The sequence below is a fragment of the Watersipora subatra genome, chromosome 5 (genome assembly GCF_963576615.1).
Source record: "Watersipora subatra chromosome 5, tzWatSuba1.1, whole genome shotgun sequence".
Taxonomy (NCBI): domain Eukaryota; kingdom Metazoa; phylum Bryozoa; class Gymnolaemata; order Cheilostomatida; family Watersiporidae; genus Watersipora; species Watersipora subatra.
The window spans coordinates 53,834,394-53,851,777 of NC_088712.1; the positions used below are offsets into that span (position 1 = coordinate 53,834,394).

The 17,384-nt window shown below is 36.4% G+C and overlaps 1 protein-coding gene across 1 annotated transcript in view; it reads right to left on the reverse strand.

Annotated features, from left to right (window-relative positions):
* LOC137397470 (uncharacterized) overlaps nucleotides 1-17,384 on the reverse strand; it is a 58,933-nt gene that overhangs the window by 9,070 nt on the left and 32,479 nt on the right. Inside the window, exons 12-24 of the mRNA XM_068083759.1 lie at nucleotides 13,908-14,070; nucleotides 12,252-12,497; nucleotides 10,485-10,642; nucleotides 8,367-8,511; nucleotides 6,110-6,224; nucleotides 4,918-5,071; nucleotides 4,545-4,715; nucleotides 3,858-4,005; nucleotides 2,677-2,864; nucleotides 1,798-1,962; nucleotides 1,405-1,618; nucleotides 950-1,170; nucleotides 449-620 (exon numbers count right to left, since the gene is read on the reverse strand). Of these exons, the coding sequence (XP_067939860.1) occupies nucleotides 449-620; nucleotides 950-1,170; nucleotides 1,405-1,618; nucleotides 1,798-1,962; nucleotides 2,677-2,864; nucleotides 3,858-4,005; nucleotides 4,545-4,715; nucleotides 4,918-5,071; nucleotides 6,110-6,224; nucleotides 8,367-8,511; nucleotides 10,485-10,642; nucleotides 12,252-12,497; nucleotides 13,908-14,070 (2,260 nt within the window). The remainder of the gene's footprint in view (nucleotides 1-448; nucleotides 621-949; nucleotides 1,171-1,404; nucleotides 1,619-1,797; nucleotides 1,963-2,676; nucleotides 2,865-3,857; nucleotides 4,006-4,544; nucleotides 4,716-4,917; nucleotides 5,072-6,109; nucleotides 6,225-8,366; nucleotides 8,512-10,484; nucleotides 10,643-12,251; nucleotides 12,498-13,907; nucleotides 14,071-17,384) is intronic.

A 17,384-nucleotide genomic window follows, 5' to 3' on the forward strand; every position in this document is an offset into this window, starting at 1 on the left:
TACATTTCACAAAACATAAAAAGAAAGCAGCAAACTTTGGCAATTGCTATCATAATGATCCTTTGTTTTTTATTCATATTGTTATTTATAGTTATTGTATTTATGTATACATCAAAGTGATTATGCATTTTAGTTTATTTCATTTTTTTGTAATATTTTTACCGAAATACGGAAGCCATGGAAGCTGAACCAGGAAGTAGCTAGAGGTTACCATAAATCACCTTATCAGCTTGTTTGAAGGCTTATTAAAGCTCATGATTGTTCAGATAAAAATACTAATTTGCTATTTTGAGATTGAAGAGTATCGCACTGTAGCAAGATTGTTGGGCAGAACATTACTTCTGAAAATGAAGATTTTTTTAACAAACAAACTTGTTTTGTGTTTTTTTGAACGTTCAAAAGTGTACAACTTTGTTAAGATAGAAAATGACAATGAGATCATGCCCACCTGTGAATATAAGTGTGTGCGCCAAGTGAACCGACTCTTTCTTCACATAAAGATTTGATCTTTGGCCAACATGAAGGTCAAGGTTAGACTGGTCATCAAATATCACCTTGCTTGGAGCTGTGAAAGCTTCTGTGCCAGCGCGAATCTCTCTCCCATCAACACCAAGAGAGAACTAACAGCACAGAAATTGTCAAAGACACCCAACCAGCTCACGCAGACCAAATATATATATATATATATATTTATTTGGTCTGTTTTATATATTATATATAACACAGAAAGTTCTTACTCTTGTCTAAATACTGTCACGCCTTAGCGTTTGATACACGCACACACACAGATAGTTCACCTCTAAAGTCATTTTATTTATATCGTAACGAAACCTTAATCTAAATAAAGTAAACGCTAGATATTACGGTGTTGGAGGATAGATCCTAAGGTACAGCCTAGAGAAACTTCATCGACCGATTCAAGGTCATGATTAGGTCATGTGTGACCAACCTGTACATAAAGTGAGAGATTTTCCTTTGTTTTGATGTCAGCCATGAAGCTAACCATTTGCCATTTATTAGTTGTCAAAACAGAAGGCACAGGCACTCGGCCAATCACATCACCCGCCAAATTCCCGATGAGCAGACAAATGTTGCCATTGGTCACTTCACTTTGTAGGGTGATTGTCAGCTGAGACCGTGTTATGCTCATCAATTGCACTGGTTGTTTAGCTAAAACACCGAACACTAAAAGATTATAACCTATGACAAGGTTTGACTGCACTTTTGAGAATGCTCAGCTGTTTTTGATACAACACTTAGTTCAACTTAAGATGGAAAAGAAATTCCATCTTTCGTTGATTAGAGAAATTCTAAATAAACCAGTTATATAACTGAACATATTGAATAACTATTTTCTATCAAATGTAGCTTTAGCACCCGAAAGTATGATCAGTAGAAACTTACACTTATATTGAGAGTTATACCCAGTGCTAATAGAGCCATCTAAATAGAGCCAGAGTATGACTGATAGGGGCTGGGTGCCAAATTTATCTATTTGTGAAACGATAACTCCAATGTCACGTTCTTTGTCATTTCGATCAAGAGGAAAAGCGATTGAAGAGCATGGCATACACTTGCTCTGCGTTATCACTGTATGCACACTGGCCAATAAATGACTCTGTAACATAAAATGATATTCACATTGTAACAAGTGTAAATAAACACTCGATATTGTTGCTTGAGTTTATAATATCCTTTTAAATTACACAATTTCATGCTTAAGAAATGTCATGCAGAATCAAAGAAACAGACAATCCTTGGTCTGCAGATCTAACCACCAATAAACAGGAAGCTGACCTTGAAGCAAGACTCCTTGAGAAGAGAGAGCATCTTGAAGAGAATGCCAGAGTTCATATCCAAGTAGGAGACGTACTCCACAAGTGAGAGCACAAGTCCAGCTAACGGATCGCATTCGTCAATAACTTCTTGTTGATATCGTTCAAGAAGCTTGAGCACCAATGCCTGTCAAAAACATGCATCAGGTGAGTCGAGAATCTTCACATGCCCTACTGGTTCTAGCGTATGCACGGGTATTAGAATAATTACCTAATGAGCTGGAGTAACGTACGTGTAATGCTAGATCTTTACTAAAAGGTTTACTAAAACAATACTCGCATTTTAGGCCAGCTTAACAATCATTGCACGTAACCATTAACAGTGCTAGTTATTAACTCCAGGCAAGGGCTTCAAGAGTGAGTAAGATATCTTAACCAATGTAATGACTATTTGCCCAATGAATCCGTTGTATTCCATGTAGCTGTATGGTTAAGTTCGCCATCTCTAGGTCCGGAGATCCCGAGATTAAATCCAGTGCTGTGTTAATTTTTCATTGCTAGATTTTAGTTGCTAAACCTGGACACAGGGTTTGACAAAGAGACAAACACTTAGATTTATATAGATTGATCATATATTATGCAGTGTCACCATAGACACATTCTTCATTCTAATGCTTCTTGCGCTAGATTTAAAAAATTTTGGCCTTCCCTAGAGCCCAGGAGGATGAAACAGATTCTTAAACAACTCTCTTCCTTGTCTTGTTATTATTGTTGTTGCTGACTCAGTAATTCTAAATTGCTGCCCTGCTATATCAGGCGGTTGAAAATCACAGGTTATATATACTGATTTTGTACCCTTTCTTCTCCAAAGCATCCTGTAAACTTTATGAAATATTCTTACCGCTTTATGTTGTAGAAACTGCCAGCTATCCACACTGTGCATTAGCCGGTCCATGTCTAGGATTAGCGTGCTGATCTGACTTTGTGTCAAAGACACTGTCTCGAGAGTCATTAGATCAAAAGTCAACATCCAGAACTCGGGTTGTATAAGATTGTCATAAAATGAACAGCGTTCAGGAGTAGATGACTCTGCAAACAAACAGATGGATTGTGACGCACTCTCTTCTGTAAATAAACCACCATTAGATATTTAAGGTCTTGCAAGCAACTCAATGACAACCAAGACTGCAACTCATGTTCCTACCACTGCTACTCAGTTCATTTCTAATCAAGAGTGTGATTCTCAGGTTAGACAAAGTGGAGTGCAGTAATTTCCTAGAGAAACAAACTTTTTTAAGCAAGCGCTCTGTAACCAACCTTAAAGATGAACTGACACAAAAATGTTTTAGATTTTATCAGAAAGTGTTGGTACTTTTTATCATTTGCGATGTTTTTTATCATTTTTTTATTATTTTTTATCAGTTTTTTTATCATTTGCGATGCGTTTTCGATGTTTGAGGAATTCTGACTGCCCATGATGCTTTAAGATTAAAATCGACAAAACTTGAGTTAGGTTAAAATGCTCAGATCAAGCGAAATTGCAATTATGACGCTTTTAGTTGCAAAGAGGCCGACAGAATAGAGATGTGTAATGCTGCCACTTGAACACAATAACCGATATCAACTATCATAACGATAACTAGTGATGTCATTTCGCACGTATTTTTCTTAGTCTTGAAACATCTTGGCAGTCAGATCACCTCAAACATCAAAAACAATCGCGAATAATAGAAAAATATGGATACTTTCTGATAAAATCTACTAGAATTTAGTATAAGTTCATCTTTAACCAAGACTAATAGTGTCGAAAACATGATAAAGCTCAGGCGGCCAACCCGGATCTGATAGAACTAACATCACTAAGACCGAAGGCGTAAATGAAATCCTTAGACCTGTAACATCTAGATGACAAACTAACATCTAATAAAACAAACATTTCATAGACTTACCAACATTTCATAGACTTACCAACATTTCATAATCTTACCAACATTTCATAGACTTACCAACATTTCATAGGCTTACCAACATTTCATAGGCTTACCAACATTTCATAGACTTACTAACATTTCATAGACTTACCAACATAACTCTCATCATCTGCCTCATATTCATCGCTACTGCTGCTCGCCCCTCTGTCACTACTGCTCACCCGTTCCTCTCTTTTCGTAGAATTATCTCCCTTACCCGAGCCTTCTTCTTGACTCAGAGAAAAATCTTCAGGGTCATTCTGTAAAGTCACACAGTTACCATATTGCTGCAAACTTACGTTTGAAGCTCAATATAAAAATCATTTGTTTAACATTGGTTTGATATTTCAAAACTGTTGAATTTTCACTTGATTTGACAGATCAAAAACCTCATATAGATCGCAAACAGATACTATATTAAACTTTGTAAAAAGCTAAACATAAACAACCAAACTATGCATAAAAAATTTGGCAAATAATTTGAGTGTAGAGTCTAAGATTAGCTGGAAATTTACAGTGCATCATAAAAAATTCATATGCTAAGCAATTAAAATAAAATTTTACAGTGTGTCCAGAGGTGTGGTAAAAGCTATAATTCATAGCAGTGAACAAAAAACAAAAAATGGAATCAGTTAGAAGAATGAGTTTGCGAGCCGAACAGTATAGGAACAATCTCAAATCAAAAGTTTGTAGCACCCCACTATATTCTATGTAAAATATCTCAACAATGATGTCTTAAGTCAAACTTCTTTCAACAAACTGAGATGTCATAGTACTGAACGGGTCACTTGGTCATTACCTGACTGCAAAGTCTGTGAGTGCCCCTCGCTGGTAATGTATGAGAAGAACACGCTAGCAGAAGGCGGAGTATGTGAAAAACTCTCTCATTGCTCACTTCTCTGTCAGAATCAAAGTCACACCTTTGAAGAATCTTGAAGATCTCCGAGCACAAATTCTCAATTGTGAAAACCTACAAAAAGATTTTAACAAAATGTATTCCAAACTTCACCGCGCTTTCTCTCAGCATACACGGCGATTACATAATATTCTTAGAATCACATTTTTTAAAAATTCAAGCTAGTCAGTCATCAGAAATGATAGAAGATAACTCTAACTTGAATAATTCAGATGAGAGAAGATAAGATAACTCCAACACATATATGACCACTTACAGCTTTGCCAATGGTAAGCTGATGATGGACAGATAGCTGCAAACAGCCAATCGCAGTTGGCAAAAGTTGCAAGAGAAAATGCCTCTGGGTAGAACTCAGACTGTTTTCTAGTATTAGGGTGGGTATGATAGAGCCCATCACATCCAATGAAAGCCTAAAGTTACAACAATCATACAGAATCCATAAAAGGAACATAAATGGAAATATCCAAAACAACCTGTAATTGACATCAAAGGAAGCAAGTATGGACATTGCAGCCTGACACGAAACTGGGAGTATTAGATTCCTTAACATTCATCTAGTAATGACATGTTTCCACTGTTTTTAGCAATGGCACATTAGCTATGCAGACAATACATTGGAAAAGCTAACAGCATCTTATCGCTAATATCTACACGTAAGTGATAAAACTTGAGCACACCTCGCAACACGCAATGTGTTTTTCAAGTATTTTAGGTTCTTAAATTTATAGTGAACAATAATTTGAATCCTTTTTCAAAAGATGAACCTAAATCTGCTTTGAGTGATTTATATTAATAAATCCCCATGTGTCATTGTGTATCTGCATAAACCCTATGCATTTCCTCATGTTTTGCCTCATTTTCATTCAAACTTCACAAACATATGCACCGTGCCTTTCGCCAGGTCGATAAAAACATTTGGTTTCAAACATCTGTCTGGTTCTTGAAAGTCAGCCTCTTAAACACCCGCCTGCTGATTGTCTGATTAAAAATAAAATAAATCTTAATAATGATAACAATATGACAAGAGAACCTTTACTTGTAAAGGTCAAACCAAGGTTAAACAATGGTTTGTTAGCAGTTTTAGGTACTAGTTTGGAGATTGGAAAGAGTAAATGCGCAACAAAAAACGTATCAGCTGATACCTATGAAATACTACATGAGGAATCAATTTCTTCCATTGTAATCAATAGGCTTAGTGAACTTAGATGAGCTCATGGCACGAGTATCTTGTGATCAAGTCACCGAGTTTTCTATGATGACATCTTGTTAATTGCTGAACGAAAATTTAAAGCTTTCATTAGCAGACATACATCACCCACCTACACTTAGTTTCCATGCAACTAGAATATAAAAGTTATGGGTGCTCCCATATGTATACCCTACCCACGCATAAGCAATCAAAATCTAAGCTAGCTGCTAGCAGCCCGAGTGGATGATGAAATACTTACTGTACTCCGGACTGTGACTGAAAACCTGACCTAAAGAGAGAACTCTGTTGCAAGAGTCTGTGACAACAGGTCCACTTCTCATTCGTCAACATCATCTGCTTCTCTGAGATCGGAGCTACAAGAAGAGCTAATACTGATCAGTTCTGCTTGACTGATGGCACGACACGAGGGCTTGAAACTCATGGGGGCCACAATGATAGCCCTTCTTTTTAAGACTGCAGGAAGACTAGGGGCTACAAAGAGCTCTTTTATCAAAAACTACAAGGAGAAAAACTAGGGGCCACAGAGAGCTTTTCCATCAAACACTACAGTAAAACTAACGGCCACAATGAGATTTTCCATAAAACTCTACAGTATGACTAAGGGTCAGCATTACCTCTCCTATTAGTCGCTTTTTCTTGTTTGGAATTACTAATGCGAGATGTTATCTAAATCTTGCATAACCAATTGAAACAGCAGTGTTAAAGAAAGCAGCACGACAGCCAGTAAAAAGCTTTTAAAGTGTGCATATCACAGCCAAAGGTACCAAAGTATAAAGGAATAAGTCTGAAGGAAACTCAGTAAAGTGACACAGTTTCAGCTACTTCTGGTCTCATGGTCGCACAATATCATTTGTCGTGTTCTAAATCACGATAGAATCAATAGTTTGAGAGAAATAAAGTAAATATTGCATTCACTAATAATTCATAGTGCACCCTCGAATTCGCTTACTCTGATATACGATTGTTTCACCTTACGAAGTGAAACGTGATGATTTTTTCCCTCACTATACGAATTTTGTTTCGCCATACAAATTTAACAAAATTTTCAACCGAGTTCAAATTTGGCAGTCGGTGTGCATATTACGTACATCAAAATAACAAAAATGCCAAATTGCTGCAAATATTTTCACGACATCCGGAAGAAACACGATTTCTCTCAGTTCAGCAATTCTTGTGGGTAAAATAGTAATATTTTCCCTTTATAACCAGCAGCAAAGTTGGAGATGCAATCTCTTCACACAGAAAATCAGTGGTCAGACAACTTCTGTTAACCTGCTAACAAAATTCCACTTCATTACGAAAACTTCATCGTTCGGACTTTCTTGCCGAATTAGGTTGAAAAAGGTTTTAAACAGGTGTGCTAAAAGTTATAGTGAAAGCAGGACAAAAACTGATAAGTGATAAAATTTTAGTGATGAAAAGTTGAAACTCGGTGAAATAATTAAAAATACATACCAAAACTTAGGTTTAAGTGGGTGTGCTTAGTAAGCTAAACTTATTCGAAGTGAATTTAAAGTTTTTCTTATACGTACGTTTGTCTTGAAGGTAAGAACTCTCTACGGTACATAGTACTGCTCATAGCACATTGTAACGGTACATTTTAATACAAATCATAACCAATAAATTCACTAAATATACTGAAGTTCTTGTAGGTAACTATGGTTACTAAGGTTAACATAACACTTTGTTACTAATTTTCAATATGTACAGCACTCACATAAAACTGACTTTGTTTGCATGTTTGGGATGTTTGTATTATATAATTACTATGGTTTCTACACCCCTACATACGATTTTTTCACCATATGATGCCAACCCTGGAACGGATCACAATCATATCCTGAGGGTGCACTATATTGTCCAATCACCCGCAAGCTCTGATTGTGCCTAGTCAAGCCAAACCGAGCATGATGGAAGTTGTTTGATTAGAGGCTTGTAAGCTTTCATTACTTCAAATTCTTCTCCTAGCCCAAGCTTCCGATATTACAAACTTCGGTTGGGTCACCATAATGCCACCCCTTTAGAACAGTCTTTTGGAATCTTAAACACATTATTTTTGTTGCAATTTTTGGTTACATATTCTGTTATTTCCTACTGGTAGCTCCCTATAAGAATAAGGAAGATAACTTCCATGCTGGTATCATGCCGATCAATTAAAAAATTCCAGAAATGTTTTAATACTGACTGAAATGACTGATAGGAAGGCCTTAACTTATGATAGAAGACAAAAGCTCTCAGACTTCCACACATACACATATTAGAATCTGATTGATAACAATGACATTATTTTAATTAACTATTACATGTTCATCATTTGAGCAATTAATAAAAGCTCTCAGACTACTACACATACACATTAGAATCTGATTGATAACAATGACATTATTTTAATTTAATTAATAAAATTAATTAAATTAAATAATTCAATTAATTAAATTTAAAATGCGACCAACTGTCTCAAATTTGTTTGAAGGATACAAACAACAGGTACCCACCACTGAAGTCTGGAGTCTCATAAATTAGTTCTATCATCACAAAGTCAGAGTTGGGGGCCTGCACTCCGGGCTCCCCTAGTATGATTGTCAGGAGAGGTGTAAGAACCTGCTCTTCACTGCGCAGCTGGATCAGCAAGCTAAGTACCTACGGGTACATACAGAACTTCTTGAAGATATTGGAACAGACAAATATAATTCATCCAATGTAGAGAAGACAACTCTTCATTTTGACTTGGAATCCATGCAAAACAGCTTAATTATCATTTAAAAAGCCAAACATAATATTCCGACAGTGTTTATTAGTTATCCATTATAGATCATGAGTGACATTTGATGTGGTTATAACAACTGTCATAATGAGAGGGTAGCCGAGTCTTGCTCTGCCAATATGTGATAGTCAATATATAAACAAAGACTATTTTAAACAAGCAAATGCTATTTTGTTTTGCATAAAAGGCGTTAGGTCAACATGAGGATGTAGATTACCAGATGCTGCAGTTGGTGAAAATTGACACAAGGTATGAGAGGATATCAAAAACAGTACAAAGGCTACATTTACATAAACTTCGGCATGAAAAAAAGCTAAAAGTTGCATAAAACTGTATCAATAGTTGCATTGATTTCTGAAGAGCTGACCAAGCTCATGAGAAGCATGTTGGATTCGCCCATGCCCTGGACGAGAAAAAATTAGGTCAGCTCTTTCTGCGCACGGCCATTTGGAACAGACTAGACATACCGGACTGGAGATACCACTATTGGGCTCCCCTGGTAAGGAAGGAAAAGTTGTGTACCATTGCTCATTACGTTAAAAACTGGTTCATTTAAGGATCACATACAACTTGTCATTCATATAATAGCAGACTTATGTGGAGTATGTCCAGCTAATAGCAGACCTATGTGGAGTATGTCCAGCTAATAGCAGACCTATGTGGAGTATGTCCAGCTAATAGCAGACCTATGTGGAGTTTGTCCAGCTAATAGCAGACCTATGTGGAGTATGTCCAGCTAATAGCAGACCTATGTGGAGTTTGTCCAGCTAATAGCAGACCTATGTGGAGTATGTCCAGCTAATAGCAGACCTATGTGGGGTATGTCCAGCTAATAGCAGACCTATGTAAAATGGACAGCCATTCTTCTAGAGTTAAACTAGCCTCGGATGCCCTGCCAGAGTTTACTGTATTCATTACCAAGTAAGATATATACTTGCCCTATAAGGTACTTATCAAGTAAGATATCAAGTAAGATAATGTACTTACCAAAACCAAACCATGTTAAACTGAATCTATGCATGGTCTCAAGTGACCACTTGGTGTGTTTGATGTGAACATAATTATAGTGTCTAAACAACCACACAATCTAATCGTCACTATAATAAGAGCCATGCTCCTTCGAATCGATGCTTATGGTTTAGAAAAAAAATTTCTTTTAACGGGATTTGAACACACGAATTGCAGCTTCGTAGAACAATATTCCACCATTGATCGCCTTGAAGGCGCAAACACGCTAGGCGATATTTAGTGCGATACCACGCTGCATGGCACTAATCGGCGCTAGAACTCGCTCAGTGAGCTCATGCAGAGCGATAACGATAGACATTTTTTATCACAACTTGACCACACGAAAGATGCATTTCGATTGGTTGGTTTTCCCATAATGCAACTCTATGGCTGGTAATTTTCTACAAAATGACTAGATTTTTAGTTACAGAAAAAGCTGTACAAATACTAACATCCCTTTACCGCTATTCGTGATGTTTATGTTAGGAACGTCTCTATACACGCTTTACAGGACTCACGTAAAATATAATAGTTGTCTGCACAACATAAGATTAGGGACTAGTGCTTTATAGAAAAGGAACTCAGTCTAATACAGTCGTATCTCAACATAGAAGGATTCCAACTTGCGAGAGATTTGAGACACAAGAAAGATTTTGAGCAAATTGTTGCCTTGAGATACAAGATAAATTTAGGAGACGAGCATATGAGAGGTTTCTCGATGCACATGAACACAGTCTATCTAAACTATAAAGCTAGTTTCCTGATGAACGACATAAACCACTCCATTTATATGCAAATTTAACATGTGGATTGACAGAGCCATGTCGCCAGAAGTGGTTACCTGTAGAACAAGTGGTAGCAGAGTGTTGTATTCAGCCACACATAACTCAAGCGCCTTCATGCTGTAGGCAGATGACAGGAAGTGATCAATACAGTCATCTTCGGTGAGTGAATGGATAAAGGCAGAGAGACAAGTTTTTATACACTCCATGCTGACAGCTATGAAAACAGTGTGATATGAATATTTTTTAAAATACATTATATTGTAGGAATATACAGGCCTACCACATTACACCATGTTGTAAGACTAGCTGAATACATGGCACAAATGAATAGCATGGGTAATAAAAAAGTTTTTGCATAGAAAATTTATTTTTAATCCACATATACAACATTTACCATTATAACTTTTAAACGAAAGTGTTGTGTTTATTTCTGTGTGTGTACGTGCGCGTGTGTGCGTGTTCGGCCAATGCATAATTCAAATATTGGAAAGCTCGAGGCATAGTTGAAACACTTTGTTGAAACAATTTTATACTTCTTATGCTACACATTCGCTCATGATTGAAAACAGATTATGAACAGCGGTAGGTAATGTAGTTGTCATTGATTAAGTTTCTTTACCCAATGAATTCGAGTAACTTAAGCTAGTAACTTAAGCTAGTCCAAATTTTAACTATAATAAGAACCGTGTCTGTTCAAAGCCAGTTAAGAGCATTAAAAAAGAGATTGCTCCTAACAGGATTTGAACCCGTACATTCGGATACATACATGTAGATGTGAAGCCAGGCACACAACCACTAAACCATGCAGCCACCTTGCAACGCTTCAAAATCATTGTGCATATAGTCATTATACATCATGATTTCTCAAGGAGCACTGGACAGCAAATGTGCGCATTTTACGGACATTAACTGGACATACGGACAATGACAGACACTTGATTTTATTTATATATAGAAATAAAATACAAGGTACATATATACATATATATATACATATTTCTCAAAGTATGTGTGTATGTGAATCGGTCATTCCGGCTATAGCTATAGTGCAGGTTGATTATTTTACCGATGCAGCCACGCGTTACGATGCCCCTGTTGAAAAATATTTTTCATAAGGTTCGATTACTATGTCTGGGGTCAAGACCAATTTTTCTCATGCGGACCATTATATTGTCTCCGTATCGTCGTATTCAAAGTTTTGATGGATAGCTTTTGGTGGAATTGTAAACTTTTTTATATGCACGCACTTATATGCAGCAATTATTATTATTATTAATTCAACATATTCAGGATTTTTATTTTGTTTGCTCAGTTCGCATTAATTGTATCATTACCGAATCATCTTTTATTATAATCATAGCAAAACCAACTTAATTTAGCTATTACTTGCTAATTATTTCACATTTACATTTAAACCTTTTTATACTCATTTTATTTTTTTTAATTTATTTGACCTGCACAAAACATTTTCCTCATGATATGAAGTTTAAAAGTTGTTTGACAAAGTTTGAAAACCTTTACAGTTGTTTTTATTTTCTCTCTTAATTTATTTCAATTACACAAAACACTTTTCTCATGATATGTAGTTTGAAAGTACGAATAAAAGATGTTGTTATATGTTAAGGACATATCAATTTTCTGACCAAAGACTTTTTTATTACTCGGACAACGCCGGGTATCACCGCTAGTATATATACATTTACATATATGTATCAGATTAAATCATATTGTATTACCATGTACCAAAGTACACTATATAACACCAGTATGTAAGAGTGCACACTGTACTGTGAGCTCTAGAGTAGAAAACAGGAGAAGCGAACCTGATTTGTCAGAATAGAAGAGGTCAAGAATGGGCTTGAAAACATGTCTGTAAAGCAGGAAGACAAGCTGAGAGTTGCATTGTCCAATCATGGTGCACAAATGTTGCAGAATTATTTTTCGTCTCTCTTCATTGTTTATCGATACGACCAACTCCTGCAGTATACTCATACCGGCCATATCCTCAACATGCTTCAAGGATTCTGGGCTACATCTCTCACAACTCGGGGTTTTACTCGTCGCTTGGCCTAGAAAGAACAGCTTGACATTTTTTAAGACAAAACAGATAAAAAACTAGAATCGATGCAAGGAAATGGAAAAAATCTCAGGTTTTTAATGCCTACTACAACAAGTCCCATATGATCAAGAATGAGTGCCTTTTTCTGCGAGAACGAAAAGAATGAGAAAGAACCACAGAAGAATTTAAGATGGAATGCTCTCCCTGACACCAGCAATTGCTGACGTCTAGATCACATACAACTGACCAGAAGAATATGAGTGACTGCCATTCCAGTTACAATTCAGAATCCTTTCTAAAAACCTAGCTCTAGAGCAGAGGCGGGCCGCACGTGGCCCGCCCCTGCTCTAGATGAAAGGCAACTACATGAATAAACACTTTCAAACCTAACACTTCGCGTGTGAAAAGCGATCATGAGACAGGCAGCATGCCATATATGGTATAGCGCATCTCAAGTAAAATATTATAAAACCGGTCTCCAAAATTTACGACGGCTGATTTCTGATGAGTAAGTAACCCATTGGTAAGTACTCGCTGCCTTTATCCTTCATCTTCACTTGATTACGATACCTTCCCTTCAGATGCATGACATCTCATGATAAACAATCAATGGTGTAATGACTATTGTCATTATAACAATTAATAGAATAGTGTGAGCTCTAGCTTCGTAGAATGCATGATAAAATTATTTTTTCAAAGAGTAGACAATTCCATATGATGATCTAAAAACCTCTCCGCTGGGATAAAAACTGAGTATATATGCGAGTTAACAAAACAACATTAAAATTAATGGCTCCATACTACCTACACATTGATAAATGTTGTAAAAAGAGAACCTACGCACTAGAAGTACACTAGTTCAGCAAGTGCGAACACTGTAAGTACCCTTTTTGCGGTCCTGGCAACTTATCCATGTGTCATGTTTGTGGAGGATGATAAATATCCAGTAAGTACTGAGAGGTAAAAATAATTTATTACCTTTCCGCCCCCGCTGTGTTATGCTTTACTTATCAAATGTTTGTGGTATTAACTAACCATGCGGATGACTGAACAGAGACAGAAAGACCAGAGGATTGAGCAGACAACAGATACACTTGTGGCAGCTGCAGTAATTTAGTCAGGGAGGGGAGACAACAAGCTGTTCACAAACTCTCAGCATACACATTCTTCTTTAGAAGCAATTTGGTGTATGTTACTAGTCAAGAAGTGAAACACTGTGAGTTGTCTTCTCATTCTAACGGTCATTGTTGAACAAGCCACCAACTTGAATCATATTTTGGTGTAATTTGCGGAGTGTAAGTAGACCCTTGTTCAAACCCATTCCTGTGATTACATCAAGAGGTTTTCTATAGCTTCAACGTATGTAGATGTAACTTACTTGGGATATATACATAAAAAAAGTCAACGGTGTGACGCTTACCTGACAGCTGATGGAGAATGAGGGAAGTGAGAGAAGAAAGGATGGAATGTAGGATTTGCTCGCTGTAGTCACCGAGGTTAGCAGAAAGGAGTGGTACTATGAAGTCTACCTGAGCCATGCAACAGCACCCACTGTTTTCTGTCAGCCATTCCAGTATCTCCATCTAACAGATAAGATCAGGCATTAGAGATAAAATGAACTAAGGAATGGTAAAAAAGTGGGAAGAGCAAATGATTACTAACAGCTTTGATTATCTGAGATAAGGCGAGAACATTCTGGTTTAGTAATCATTGCGCAACGCCATGCGTCTGCTGAACACGTGGTGAACGCGCTAGGATATAAAGTAGGTTCTCGTGTGAAAAAAATGTAAAATCGGACATTTAATGCCATTAACCTAGAGGCTTCATAAGCCATGAACCACAAACGTGTAACGGATCTTGTGATTTCTACGCAAACGACATTGTTGTAAGGAAGAAAACCTCTCATTTCTGCCACTTTTTGCAAAACTTAAGTATTAGAAAAAAACAAATTATCTCACCAATATGCCTATGACATAACAAAAAAGTATTTGCTGCCATTTTTTTCCGTTAATTGGTGGACAAGAACATATCTTGGAGCTTCATAAAAATGGCTCTAATTTGCTTGTGCTCGCGGGAACTATTAATATTTACAATAAAAGCCTTGTTTAAACTTTGACCAGAAAAATAAACAAATCAATTCTGAATTTTAAAGACTTTATTTAGTTCAAATCAATGCTTTAATACGAATGAAAAGCCTGTTGCATATTGTCAAACCTAAACCCATCTCAAAGCATTACAAACCACTCAACTCTTGAGCCAATTGCATTAAGCTCCTTTTGAGCAGCGTGGAAGCATCCATGACTATTAGTTATGCGCTAGCTATTCATGGCAATGGCATAAGGGTATATTAGATTCTAAGCAGTGAATTATTGAAATCACTTTGACAAACGAGTAGCAGACGATTTTTGTTTTTTGTTATTTATGAATCTTATTCACTTCTACACAGATTAACATACAAACTTGAATATGATAAATCCTAGCACATCGTCTGGTGTTAACGCTAAACAACAGCTGGAGGTTAAATTAAGTGCAAAGGATAAAAATTGATCCCACAGACATACACATATATAATGAGGAAAAAAGTGTCATTAACTGATATATTAAGTTTGACATAACCATGGATTTAAAGGAGACAAGGGAGGGTGGGAGTAGTCCCAAAGATTGAATGGCTCTCATCAGAAACCACAAAAGCAATTTGAATATTAATTTGGAAATGTTGCTAAAGCGAATAACTAGCAACTCGTGAATAAATGAATAAACACAGTACAAAATTCGGCGCTCCTATCACTCTACATGATTTTAAAATATCTGTAAGTATATTTTACAGTCCTTTAACTGCTGTTTCCATATAACAATGCGGCTAAAGATTCAATTGTCAAAACATGTCACAAAGTCAGTAAATGAAAGAATGATCAGACAGCGACAGCAGGTTCTTCAACTGAGACGTACTGCAGCACTGTGCGGACCAATATATCATAGTATAATGGAATCACAATACTAGGGAGTTTTCATCAAACTCTAACTGACCACACAAAACATCTTGTACAATGATTAAAACATTTGGGGTTAATAATTAGATTTTTTCTTTGAAAAGAACAGGCGCTACAGCAAGTTCTTAACACTAAAATTATTGTAGATGATCATTAAGGTCGGTTCACACTATATCGATGTATGTCATCGACTATGCATACTGTGATCCGATGACATCGCTGAGGCAATGCACGGATACGTCGGAAAGCACTGCAGCGGTCAAACTTTCCAGATATTTCGCTGAGCATCCACGACAGTCCGTGTAATGGGCACCACTTCGGCAATGCTGATTGGATGTCCTAGAAAACTTGATCTATAGTCCCCTCGTGATAGTTACTGCAGGACTAATCTTTTATCGTTTCGGCAACCACTTTGTATGATAAGAAAGCTGTGCGACGAACTATTCGCTGATGCAAATGTGGATGACTATGTGATAGTGTGAACATGGTTATCACATACGATCACCAATGTATTTTACCGACATTATATGGCATATACACATATACATATATATATCTATATATATATATATATATCTATACATATATATTTTTAAAAAAATTACGAAGAAAGTAAACTTTTAGTAATTGCACTACAAATTTGTTTCGTGCGATGCACTCATCAGTGTAGAGTTCTCTTTTTCTATGCTTTTGCACCTGCTTTTAGTTTATTTATATATATATATACATGTATATATATAAATATATATATATACATGTAGGCTATATATATACACCATGTGCAAAGCTTATCACATTTGTGATTTGAGCACCCTATGTCAGCACATTGACTTTCCTAAAATCTGTGAGGCAACTTAGTTGTTTCATGGCAGGAAGTCAACTCGCATTGGCAATGGAATTTGTCTTCCTTGCCTACTCTGATCTGCACTGATGAGGCTTCAATAGCCAAAACAGTACTGTCTGTAGCATAAGTACATATATTGCCGTGTATTGCCTACATACTGTACTGCGATACGGCGTGAACCAGCTATTGGATCTGTTTAGACTGCACATTAACTAATCCATACTGCCATCACACAACCACTTGTCAATGTTCCATCGCTGAATAAAAACACTGATATTAGGCCAAGGTCGCTCTAGTCATATCTGTTGACAATCAACTAGATAACACTAGCAGATAACTCAGGTTCTAGGTGCACACTAAATATTCTCAGGTGGAATTAGTCCGTCAGATGACTATAAACCTAATAGTCTAAAACAATTAGCAGAGTGGGTGTATTCAATACAACATAACATGTTGTATTGAGTTGAGATAGCGTTTGCTATATATAGTCAAAAAAGCATTTGCTATATTGAATCAATTTTCATTTGAAATATTAATTCACTATAGCAAATACTATATTGATTTAATGTACCATTTGCTAAATTAATACAATAATGCATTTTTTATATCATGGATAACTCGAACTTCACGGTACCGAGCAAAAGCGTTCGAATTATCAGAGCGTTCAAGTTATCAGAGCACTGTCACAAGTCCATGTATTTACTTATTTATTAGTAGATACATGTACATATACAAACTATAATATAAATCAAAAGCACAAATGGCTTGTTTCAAATTAAATGCTTCTAATGTAAAGTTTAAAACGTTTTTATCAAAACGTATAGAGATTTTTCTATCACTTGAGATTGGTTTGTTGTTTGAGGTGATGTTATTGCCAGGACGTTTTTTAGATTGACATTGGCAAAACTTGATCGTTGTTGAAATGCTAAAAAAAGACATCCTTTTCTTTTGAGCGTTTTACCCATGATCAATTTTGCCGATTTTACTTGAAGTTTATGCAAAGATTACCTCACTTTACCTTGCTTCCGAAGGGCGATCGCTAAGCGGATGTTTGGTATAAATC